The sequence below is a fragment of the Mesocricetus auratus genome, unplaced genomic scaffold, assembly GCF_017639785.1.
Source record: "Mesocricetus auratus isolate SY011 unplaced genomic scaffold, BCM_Maur_2.0 Super-Scaffold_6723, whole genome shotgun sequence".
Taxonomy (NCBI): domain Eukaryota; kingdom Metazoa; phylum Chordata; class Mammalia; order Rodentia; family Cricetidae; genus Mesocricetus; species Mesocricetus auratus.
Window position 1 is genome coordinate 1,496,581 of NW_024429183.1, and position 12,864 is coordinate 1,509,444.

Here is a 12,864-nt window from a genome sequence, read left to right on the forward strand (position 1 = left end):
TTTGTTTATGTTTCTACAGAAAATGAAAAGCTGAGGATTTCTTCTAGGCTTCTGTGGTTTGATGAACCAAGACCCCCAGAAGCAGTGGCCCAAGTGATTCAACATCTAAAACAGCTAAGATGATACAGCCTTAAAGACCATGAAAGTAAGGACTTATACATGTTTCTGAGTTTTGTCATGATCCCCATGGTATGAACAGCGCCCCCATCCAGCACGAAGCAGTTTGGAATAAGCAATGTCCAAATCCCCATATTGTTTATAAATCTTTGTTTTCATTTAAATGGGGTTGCTTAGAATTGGTTAATGATCACAACCAATCTCTTTTTAAAGGAAAAAGGGGATTATGGTATGGAAACAAGTACTTTGTATTGGTATGGTCTTTCATTTATTGATACAAATTCAAGGTCAATTTTGTGATGTGTATATTTCTCCACTTGATTAAGTATTGTGCTTATATTGAGCTTTAAAAACATAATGCATAATTAAATACAGACTATAGATAGTTACTCATAATAGTCAGAACTTATAGTTAGGTTAGTTAGGTTTTCTAGATATACAGAGATATATTTGAGATAGATAGACAGTCTTCAAACCTTTCAAAGACCTTCAGAAAATGGCATTTAAAATGGTTTAGGGTTTTTCTTGACAATGAGAAATGTCTGCTCCTGGCAGCACCAATTACGTCTGAAAGGAAGATGGGCATCGAAGAAACTCGTTATGGAATTTGCTTTCAACATGGCAAGATTAGCCATTTGGGCAAGAAACTGCTCTTGCCTAGACTGCTTGACTGTTGCTGTATAAAATGGACATGCAGGACCCACAGGAAATTGACTGCTGAACTCAAATAGTCTTACAGGGTTCCTGCTTCATGGAAGAGTCTATGAGACTTTCTGCAGGACACAGAAAAATGACTGACAGACTGCTGATGCAGATGGACAGTTTGAAATTTCCTGCTTTACTGAGAAGTCTTCTGGACACGCTGTGGTCTATGGGCTGAAGATGGATGCCCCAACATTACAGAGAAACTTCGGGTGACTGTCTAGGCAGCAAGATGTCTCTGTCAGTCCTAGTGTTTATATATTATCCTTCTGTGGTCTTTGATGGAGCTGAAGACAGATAGTTATAATTATAGTTTTTGGACTCACAAGGATGGGATGGATGATATTTTCTTTAAATTTTTCTAAATGTTCAAAATACTATAACTGTGTTCTTGCTTGATAACTGTTCTGTATATATATATCTGTTATATATAATTTGACTATGTTAAAGTTAAGACCTTTCTTTTTGTTTAAACAGAAAGAGGAGATGATGGGGGAAGTCCTGTGTATATGTCAATAAAGCTCTGTTGACCAATAGGGAAGCAAGATAGGTGGGACTAGGAGTCCAGGACGACTCTGGGAAGGAGAAACACAGGGAGTCAAGATGTAACCGCCTCCCAGCACTCAGGAGGCAGAGGCAGGCGGATCTTGTGAGTTTGCGGCCGGGCTGGACCGACAGCCTCCAAAACAATACAGAGAAACCCTGTCTCGTAAAACCAAAAAGATGTAACCGCCATAGGGATAAGAAGCCCGGAAACTTCTCCGGTAAGAGAAATACTTAGATTAACAATTATGGGATAAATACTTAAGTCAGAGCTAGCCAGTAAGAAACAAGCAAGGCCAACAGCTTCATGATTAATACAGCATCTTGTGCGTTATTTGGGGACTACAACACGGCAGGCGACTGGCGGGGGGGGGGACGACGACACGGGACGGGACACGGACACGACCAAGCTGCTGGCAAGGAAAAGGCTTCTCTCTACACATACAGCGGAGTGGGGAGTAACAGTGCAGACCTTTAATCACTCAAGAGAGTGGCATATAAAAGCTAACCTGGCTACACAGTACCCTATCTCTCCTACCCTATACCTCCAGAACCTTCTGTCAGAGGTGGTTACCAACTTAGGGGTGGTTGATAGTATAGTCATCAATCGTACACCCCCATTTTTTGTGACTATATTTATGATCTCTGCTACTCCCATCCCTAAACAACTTAAGAAAAAAAACGAACCTGTGTGATTAATAGCAGATCTAAACCCGCATTAGCAATACTGATACACGACCACCACAGATCTCTTAGCAGCACTCAAGGAAGCTAAACAGATGGCAGGAGGCGGCTGCCTCGTCACCTGCTGGCCATAGTCCCCATGTCCAATAGCCAAGGTTCAGCTCTGCTAACATGTGCAGACACCAGCAAGAGACTGGCTGTGGGCATGAACAAATTCATGTGTCTGTTAGGTTCAGAAATGAGCAGACTTTTAAGCTTGTGATTTGTTGGTTGGATTGGTTATCATCAGCTGCACAATCAGCACCACAGGCAAGACACCTGTCACAACGGCAAAGAAAATTTTACAATGTCCACTTTTTAAGCAAAACACTTGTTTCAGTCTAGAGCACACTTCTGACAAAGTGGCCCTCTCTCAGTATGCCTTGGTTTCCTTTTCAAGTAGTCTACGCAGCTGCAAACTGGCAACAAATACAGCCTGTGAATAAAAGTCAAAGTGCTTCACTGGTTTAAAAATCTTCCTTGAAGCCAGGCAATGGTGGCACATGCTTTTAATCCCAGCACCCAGGAGGCAGAGGCAGATAGATCTCTGTGAGTTCAAGGCCAGCCTGGTCTGCAGAGTGAGTTCCAGGACAGGCAGAAATACACAGAGAAACCCTGTCTTGAAAAAACAAAACTATCCTAGGTCACTCAAAAATACACAGCAATCAAGATTTTCTGGTCATCTAGCATTAGTGCAGAGGAAGGAATACCAAAGGGAATTTTTAAGTAGTCAGTCCTGCCAGGTGGTTGTGGCCTTTAATCTCAACACGGGGGTGGGAAGGGGTGCAGGTAGGCAGACAGATCTCTGTGAGTTCAAGGCCAGCTCGGTCTACAGAGTGAGTTCCAGGACAGCCAGGGCTACACAAAGAAACCTTTCTCGAAAAACCAGAAACAACAATGACAACAAAACCCAAACCCAACCTGTCAAAGCCAGGAATGGTGGTGCACATCTTTAACCCAGCACCTGGGGTATGTGTGTAGGTGTGACAGAGGCAGGCAGAGAACTGTGAGTTTGAGGTCAGCCTGGTCTACATGGTGAGACTGTCTCAAAAACAAGACAACAACAACAAAATCTGTCAAATTTAAGCTATTTCTTACTGACATAGGCAAGGCTAGCCTTTGCTTATGCATGCCACAGGAGTGTCTTACTTACCAATAGTTGTATGTAACTATGAAAACTGCCCTAATTTCAGAGTCCCTGAATGGTCTTTGGACTCCCAAAGACTATAGGCTACTCTGACGCATGATACTTCATAAACACAAAGAACATAGAGATCCAAAAGTGAGCAAACATAGCTAAGACATACAAATGGCTACAATAAGCAAATGAAAAGGATTCCCATCACCAAACATTAGAGAACCCAATGACTCAGACACCATCAGATACTGCTAGAAATGATACGAATAAAATGGCACAGCCACAGTAGAGCTCCTTAAAGAGTTTAGCTCAGTGGTCTTGTGCTGGGTGGTGGTGGCGGCAGTGGTGGCAGAGGCAGCGGCTCACACCTTTTAATCCCAGCACTATGGGAGGCAGAGGCAGGCAGATCTCTGAGTTTGAGGCCAGCCTGTTCTAAGAGCCAGTTCCAGGACAGCCAGAGCTACACAGAGAAACCCTGTCTTGAACTCCACCTCTTCCCTCAAAGAAATACAAAATGCAGTTTGAGGAGAAAAAGAACTTCAGGAAATTTAACATAAGAGCCAAGAGATAAGGAGAATGGGAATAAAGGATCTGTGCCCTCAGAGATCCCACAACCTGTGAAAAGAAAAGGCCTAAGGAGCTGGGCGTTGGTGGCACAGGCCTTTAATCCTAGCACTCGGGAGGCAGAGGCAGGCGGACCTCTGAGACCATCCTGGTCTACAAGAGCTAGTTACAGAACAGCCTCCAAAGCCACAGAGAAAACTCTGTCTCGAAAAACAAAAACAAACAAACAAACAAACAAACAAAACAACAAAAAGGCCTAAGGAATTATGTGTTCCTAAAGAGCAACAAATCAAAGTTTATGCAAATGTAACTCAAGGAGGGGACCAGGTTCCACCCCAAGCAGGCAATCAAACTTGACAGCATGGATTCTGGCTTTTAGAGTTAGGGAAGAGTGACTGAAGCCAGGCATGTGGTAGGTGAGCCTCTGCATGGAGGTTGGGAGAGGCCATTAAATGAAGCTATCAAAGTGAAGCCTGGATTGTGTTGGAGATCCCAGGATGCTGGAGGTACCAAAGCCTTGGGGCATCTGCCAAGGAGAGCTGACGCAGTCCGCATATCTGGAAGGACACAGCCAACTAAGCTCTTTGACTCAGACATACACTATGCAGTGGTTCTCAACCTTTCTAATGCTATAACCCCTTAAAACAGTTCCTCATGTTGTGGCGATCCCCAACCATAAGATTATTTTCATTGTTACTTAACTGTAATTTTGCTACTGTTATGAATTATGAATCATAATGTGAATATCTGTGTTTTCCTATGGTATTAGACAAACCCCAAGAAAGGGTTGTTTGACCCCAGGGGTCAAAACCCACAGGGTGAAAACTGCTGCTTTTAGACTGTTGAGACTATGAAAGACTACTGGGAACTTTTAAAATGGAAGTAAATGCATTTTGCATTATGATATGGCCACAAATCACGTAGGGCCAGATAGTGGACTGAATGAGGTGGTTTGAATAAGAATGACCCCCAAAGGCATGATACATTTGAATGCTTGGTCTCCAGTTAGTAGAACTGCTTGGGAAAGGTTAGGTGGTATGTCACTGTAACATTCCTGGTTAATGCCTTTCTCTTTTTCTGCCTTCTACTTGCAGATCAAGATGTAAACTCTTAGTTACTGTGATGGGGGATATCCTTCTGTATGCTGTGAATATGTTTCTCTTATTGGTTGATGAATGAAGCTATTTTGGCCAATGGATAGACAGGATGTAGCCAGGCAAGAAGTATAGGCAGGGCTACCAGACTAGGAGAAGGATGGAAAGAGGAGCACAGAGGAGTCTCAAGGGAGACGCCATATAGCCACTGAAGGAGTAACACGCTAGAGCATTACTGGTAAGACATAGCCTCATGGCAACAGTTTAATAGGAATGGGTTAATAATTAAAAGAGGCCTAGCAAATAGGAAGCCTGAGCCATTGGCCAAACAGTTTATAATTAATATAAGTTTCTGTGTGTTTATTTAGGACTAAAGGGATGCGGGACCAGAAGGAACAGAAACCTCTGACTACTTTACTGCTCCACAGCTATGCCTGTCTGCTGCCATTCTCTCTGCCATTAAGTTCATGGACTCATCCTCTCAAACTGTGAGCCCCAACAGACTCTTTTCTTCTATAAGCTGCCTTGGTCATGATATCTCATCACAGCAACTTAAAATTAACCAGGACACTTGCTGAGCTATACAGCCATTCTATTCGTTACCTTTTGAGGAACAGCTAAACTGTCTTACTTTCCTACCAGCAGCATGCAAGGGTTCTAGTACGTCCACATCCTTGCTAATACAGCAAGCTTTATATTTTATTTCTAAAGTAACTTATCTCATTACAGACAGGGTCTTTCTTTCTTGAGTCAGTATCTGTAGCTCTGGATGTCCTGGCATTCAACCAATCTGCCTGCTTGGCTTTCCAAGTGCTGGGATTAAGGGGGTACATCACCATGTCCAGCTAAAGATTTTGTGGGGTGGTGATGGGTGGTGCATATGTATGTGCATGCCAACATGTGAATGAAATACCTGCAGAGTCCAAAAGAGGGCATCAGATCCTCCTAAAGCTGGATTTATAGGCAGTTGTCAACTGTCTGACATGGGTGCTGGGGACTAAACCTGGGTCCTCCAAGAACCCCACCTGCTGTTAACCAACGATCTCTTTAGTCCTGCCATAAGTATGATAAATCAACTGATTTCAACTGAACACCAAGCTTATAACTTGTAGACAAACACAAAAATGTATCCAGATAAATTTCTTACAATGATGACAAAGACATCCCAGAGCAAGTTCCATCATTTTTTTTCCATTTGTATACCATAAACAGGATGAGAGAAAGGGAAGCACTGAAATGCTACTACCTCCAGGTTCCTACCCTTACTTCATTCAATAATGGACTATGAAGCAGAACCCCAAAACAGTGTAATCACAGGGTGCCCACTCAGTGTGATGATTAAGGCAACAATCCTATCTCAGTGTATGCAGATTCCTGAAGAGCTGGTTTGCATTTCCAATACATTTCATCTGTTCTGTGTTTGATAAATTCTGAGAACTAGGTCAGGGTGTGAGCCACTCTTGCTCCAGAGACTCCATGCTGATGTTGCCAGCTTCTGAGCTGCAAAGGTATTGTGCAGCATAGTCTGAGAGCAGTACTAATGAGAACCAAGTACAGATACATATTGTACGCAGATTTCTGTTGCCGTAATTTACACATCTGCAGGGAATGACTGCATTTAATCCTCATGCCATCGCTTCAAAAGGGTCTCCTGCTTGTACTTGTATTCTTGAAATACTAGCACTTTAAATATCAAAGTTTTTGAAGAACTAAGAATATAGTGCCACAGCCTTTCATTCTTAGGGTGCTTGGGTCAATGTCAAGTGAAAGTCACCTGCACACTGCCTTGCACCCCACCCCCAATATACAAGACTGTTTAACTTAGATCAGCCAACTATGTTCAGTTGGCATTCCAAGAGCATAATCCCAGAGAAGTGAGCCTACGTGGATTTTCACAAACGTCCCATCACCAGGGTATCTCTTGGCCTTACGGACAGGATTGTTTGTGGACCACTCTTGGACACAGGATTCCACTGCCCACCTGTGGAAGGAAGTTCCTGTTCTTCAAGTGCAGTGCCATGGCCTTAATCTGCATCTTCCCCCCAGCTCTAATGACACTAAGGAGGAAAGGGCCACAGCAGCTCTGCCCCTCAAGCCTCCTCCCTGTTGGCGTCCCAGCTGTGCTCTGAATCCAGGAGAAAGAAGTCTGGCCTCTGGCGCAGGGGACTTTAAGGCACAACAGAGAGTGAACACAGGATATTTTGTACCTTTAACCTGGCCTCTGAGTGGTATGGAATTTGGTATTGGTGGAAGAAGAGTGGATAATGGTGTCACAACATCTGGAAAAGAAGTACAGGAAGCTCTTGTGAACTTAGACTGCACACACAGGCTGGCCAGCGAGCAAAGACATCCACGCGCAAGAGAAAACACCTTCCTATCTGTTCAAGGAAACTGCTCAACAAGAAATATACTCAAAGCACTGAGGCACATCCAACCAAGCAAGTCTTGCAGATTGGAGACTCTTAATTCCATTTCTTTCTTTTTTTTTTTTTGTGGGGGGTGGTGGTCTGAGATAGGGTTTCTCTGTGTAATCACCCTAGCTGTCCAGGAACTCCCTCTACAGATCAGGCCTTGAACTCAGAGATCTGCCTGTCCCTAACTCCAGACCAAAGGCATACATATGTCACCACAGCCTGGCCTTAATTCCATTTCTAAATCCCTCCCAGGCTTTACAAAATCAGAGCATCACATTACTTGTAATATGGTCAGCCCAAATCAGTAAGCAAGACTCAAATGGCCCTGCTGAAGCTACTTAACTGCAACAGTCCTTTGTAGGAATGCCCCTCAGAGGCTCTCCCTTGCCTTTTCAATACCACCTCCCAAGAAGGACCTGCTTCTGAGCCCTCTTGTTAAAAGCGGTTCTTTCTTATAGAGGTGGGGAATGTTAACATTGGAACAGTTGGCCTTATAAAAGGACCACTCAGAAACTGCCACTGTCTGTTGCAGCCTTGGGTCTGTTGTGAACAGTGGGCCTGAAACCTGCAGGGTAAAAAATACCAGGTGGCTCTCCTCTAAGGCAGTTTTTAAAGTGAGGACAGGACCAAAAGGGTCTATTGCTTATCACCGATACCATCATCACTACCACCAACTCTTGCAGTCTAGTCCCATGAAGCCTCTCTGACATGAACAGTCTGCCCAGATGAGGATGAATTGCCACCATGGTCCCAGGAATGCAGAGGCTACATAGATGGCTGCAAAAAGGCTGGAGGCAAACAATTACCTTTCATGAAGAATCGGCAGGTGGGGCGAGGCCTCACCTTCCGATCACTGGGGTCTTTCACTTCGCCTTCCTCCAAGTCATCATCCTGGAACAGAGGACAGTCATCTGGAGGTGAACCAACCCACTCTTCCCCACACCTCTTCACCAAGCCAGAAGCACAGAACTGGGTGTGTCCTCACCAGCTCATCTCCAGTTTCCCAATCTTAAATACTCAGCTACACAACAGATGGTCTCCTGATCAACTACAACTTCAGAACAGTACTGTGGAAATGGTGGGCTCCACCAGACACTTCAGGGCAGATCTTTGGTCTGTTTCTATCAACTGTGAGCAGGCAATGGGCACTCTTTGGTCTTTACAATACTTTGTACACTAACAGCGCATAAACCTAGTACTCCATGCCCTTTGCAACTGAACACTACTTGCCTCTCATGAGGGAAGTTAGGTATACCTGATGGGCTTATGGCTCATTCTTCACCTCACCATCACTTTAGAGTGACCTAGAAACTTTACAGAGTTCAGAATCCAAGTTGGATTCCCAGGGTTCTCACAGACAGCCAAGATCTGACCACTGCTCTAGGTTCTCCCCAGCCACCCGTGCGCAGCAGCACCTGTCCCAACAGCCTTGTAGCTGAGACCCCTTGTAGTTACTGTTCTGTGTTCTCTGGGTACTCCTGGCATTAGGGGAAGAGGGAGAAAACTTGCTTCCTGCCTTGGCCTGCTGACCCCATAACACAAAAGCAGAACAAAGTCATGAACCAAGAATTGAAGGAGTAACCCCAAGTCAAATACCTATGGGTTTTTCCTAGTATTCTTCAGGTGAAATTAACCAGGGTGTCTGTCTCTGGGACACAAAAGCACTTTACAGGTCAGAGGGATCAGTAAGGATGCCCTTGTTTTCCTGAGGTGGCAGGGGAATGCTGTGCCACACCTGCTCTGCAGGACCCACTGTTCACTAAAGGCCAGCTGCCAGAAACATCAATGCCAACACATACCAATAAGCAAGTATCAGATGCAGTTGGCCCAGTCTAAATGCATGCATCCTGAACAGTTATATAGGGGCACTGTCTGAGAAATGCTCATCCTACAGGGAAGTCTGAAGATAAGTAGGCCTTTGGCTTAGGAGACTGTTCCCGAGGAGGGAGTCTGGTGATGCAGCAATTATCTGAGACTATGATAAGAACAATGCATGTACTAAGCAAGAATCACAGTGGAGGTCCATGAGCCTACAGAGGCAGCAACAAAGGCCAACATGCAAACAATATCATGGAGTAGGAGACAGAGATGGGTCCAGGAGAGGAGTTTCCAGGTAAAATGACTGCTGGCCTGGAGTCACTGTGTTCTCGTAGGCCCAAACTATCATTCACAGTGCCCACTGGCCTTCCTGCCCTGTTTTATCTTCAGCATGTTATTGTAAGCCTACTACATGTCTGGGAATTAGGGAATCCCCAGGTGGCTCATCTGTTCTGCCTCTCCCTCACCTGCTTTGAAGGCAACTGCTCTGAACTTTGGGCAAAATCTCTGATTCAACCTTATAACAGAATCATACGCAAAGAAAACTGGACATCCCCCACACACACTCATGATCCCACATGAAGGCCAGATTTAAAGAAGGCATCTTCTGGGGGCCACAGAAACTCTGCAGTCTACCAAGAAAAGCTTTCTAGTCTGAGGTTTTCTGTACAAGTCTACTTTCCATCCTCCACTGTGAGCATTTCCTTTCCTACATGTCTGGCCCAGCCCACCACTGACCATCTTTCTAGGAAGGAGCCTGAAAACCCTGCTGAGCCTGCTTCTCCTGAATCAGGTGTGTTTGCACTACCATACTCACATCTATCTCCCCATCATCAATCTCTCCATCGTCATCCTCCTTCTTCTTCTCCTTGGCAGCCTCTGTGGGTTCTTTTTCTCCCACACTTTGAACATCAGGTTTCCCTTCCTCTCCGGGAACACCTTCCCCCTTCTCTTCCTCATCCTCTGCCCCAGCTTTCTCAGCTTCCTCCTCCTGGGCAGCAGGAGCTGGCTCCTCGGGGACCTCCTCATCATAGTCTAGCTCGTGCTCATCCAGTTCCCGGGTTACTGAGGAGGCTTCATCCCTGAGGTCACTTGTCCGGTCTTCTTCAACATCATCCCCCTCCTCACACAGAGAGCCCGCTGGGCCCCTGCTCAGCTCATGAGCCTCTGAGTCCTGATCCTGGGACTTGGGCTCACTGGCACGGTCTTCCTCATCCGAGTGAGTCTCCTCCTGGCTTTGTACCCTAGTTGCATTTTCCTCATCCTCCAAATCAGAAGCCCTTTCCCCAGCTCCATCCAAATCTTGTTCAGAACCATTTTCCCTCAAAATGTCATCATCTGAGAGGGTCGGCTGCTCTTCATCCTCTGGAGAGCGAGGATCCAGTTCAGGGCTCTCAGCCACATCCATCAGGACCCGCGGATCTGCAAAAGACAGAGCACAGACTCAGCACGGGCATATCTTCCTAGCCTACAATGCCTTCTGCGCTGGGAAGGAGGAAAGACCCATTCTGCCCTTGCTCCATGCAGCCCCTCCAAAACCTACACAACTCCCTGTGGAGTGCCAGAACATAACTCCACTGGGTATGTCTGGCCTCCACTCAGTCCTTCCTCTTGCCGGCAGCCAGCACAGGTGAAGAGAAGTGAACAATAATAAGCCATGGACTGCAAAGGACAGCTACTGGGATTCATGGGAACTGACTTCTGAAGATAAGGTTTCTCTTGTGGAATGAGGTAGCACCCTAGGCCAGCAGAGGTTTTCAACTGAGTCTTTTTCTCTTACTCTGCCTCTCAAGCACAGTTTTTTGTCACCTCTTCAATCTCTCTCCTGTACTCTAAGATTCAAACTCCAAGACCTTGTTCAGACCTTCCACCCAGCCCCCAGCATGTTCTTCAAAGGCACTGCTCTGGGACCAGCGCCACCAGAGCACAACCAACCAAAGCTATCCAGTACAAATGGACTATGACAGCATTTTTAGATGTTTAAGTCAAATACTTATATAAAAGACCTTTTTCTTTTTAGAAGACTCACTTCTATTTCTACAAATCCAGATTTAATCACAGCAAATATTTTCTGGTTTTTCCACCTCCACAACTCATAGAAAGCATTTTGCTCTGCTGTGTGTAGAGGCACATGCCTGTAATCACAGCACTTGGGAGCTGGAGGTTATCCCACAATACATAGCAAAACCCCGACTCAATAAAAAAAAACACTGCTGCACTTGGTTTAAAATCTGGCCACCTAAGCTGGTATTAGAGAACACGTGCAGACGCCACATATAGCACTTAGTGGCCAGTACTTCTATCATACCAATAACCAATACCAACTTACAACATAAAGGAAAAAGAGTTTAAAATTTATCTGAGTCTATATTCTGAGGCTGGGAAGAAACACAGGCTGTTTGGTACCTAGCAAATACATTTATTCATTTTAGAATCACTATGTGTTTAGAGGTACCAAGCCATATACATTTATGTTCTTTATATATTGCATTTACATAACTTTATATTTATCTATTAAAAATGTATGTTTCAACTTATGTTGAGGGAGTACAGTGCTGAAGATTGAATTCAGGACCTTACACATGCCATGTAAGTACCCTATCATCAAGCTTCAGCTCAGACCCCAAATTTTACTTTTAAAAACCAGGCAGTGGTGGCACAAGCCTTTAATCCCAGTACCTTGGAGGCAGAGGCAGGCAGATCTCTGTGAGTTTAAGGCCAACCTGGTGGGGGCAAGTTCCAAGACAGCCTTCAAAGCTACAGAGTAACCTTGTCTCAAAAAACAAAACAAAACAAGTCAGTACTACCTGGGCATAGTAAACACATATCAGTTTGGAATCCTGGGATTTGTGAGATGAGTCAGAGAACTGTCCAAAGTTTGAGACCAACCTGGACTTCATAGTGAACTGCAACCCATCTGGGTTAAAAAGAGTGAGGCCAAAAAGCAGTAAGAACAAGTTCAGAAGCTATATGCACAGCCTCTGTGGAGCACTGTGAGGGTTCTGCAGTGCACAAAAGTGAATATCAATGTATGACAACAGCCAGATGGGGGTTTTGTGCTTTTCCACTGCCTAACAGAAAGTTGGTGCAAAACTCTAGTATGTGTGGTAGGTAGGGTTTTAGCAATTAAGTCAAGCTAATGCCAAAGACAACACCCCCAATATACCAACATTAAGGAACACATGAATTCCTTAGTGTGTAACATCTGATCCTTAGCTTTGCAGTTTTTATTACATTGTATATTTTTAAGAGGCCCAGGAACTTTTCATCTCTCCAGCTACCTAGGGGGTAGCACCTGGTACCCATAGAAGTCAGTCACACTGAACTGTTACCAAGTCTCATATGCCCTACTTGAAACCTGACAAATTCCTATTCTAGTATTTTATAGTTAAAGGTAACCTTGTAAACAAAGTTATCTTTTAAATCAATTGTTATGCAAAACCAAATGTCTTGTCTAATTTGGAAGTCATATAACCAATACAACAGAAAACAAAGCCCAAGCTCTAAAATATTACTGTCCTTGTAACATACTATCTTGTATATGGTTCACAAGACCTTCTTTTTTTTTTTTTTTTTTTTTTTTGGTTTTTCGACACAAGGTTTTTCTGTAGCTTTGGAGGCTGTCCTGGAACTCACTCTGTAGACCAGGCTGGCCTCGAACTCACAGAGATCTGCCTGCCTCTGCCTCCCGAGTGCTGGGATTAAAGGCGTGCACCACCAAAGCCCGGCTCACAAGACCTTCTTAACCTGA

General features: G+C 44.6%; 1 protein-coding gene across 4 annotated transcripts in view; it reads right to left on the reverse strand.

Annotated features, from left to right (window-relative positions):
• Window positions 1-12,864, reverse strand: part of Zc3h18 (zinc finger CCCH-type containing 18) — a 41,691-nt gene that overhangs the window by 25,198 nt on the left and 3,629 nt on the right. For 3 of the 4 annotated variants that reach the window (XM_040735532.1, XM_005073122.4, XM_021229002.2), the window contains 3 exons: window positions 9,931-10,535; window positions 8,102-8,186; window positions 7,089-7,160 (listed from right to left, as the gene is read on the reverse strand). In XM_040735532.1, coding sequence (XP_040591466.1) covers window positions 7,089-7,160; window positions 8,102-8,186; window positions 9,931-10,521 — 748 coding nt within the window. In that variant the 5' untranslated portion in view covers window positions 10,522-10,535. The remainder of the gene's footprint in view (window positions 1-7,088; window positions 7,161-8,101; window positions 8,187-9,930; window positions 10,536-12,864) is intronic. The other variant, XM_013115692.3, reaches the window with a different exon arrangement.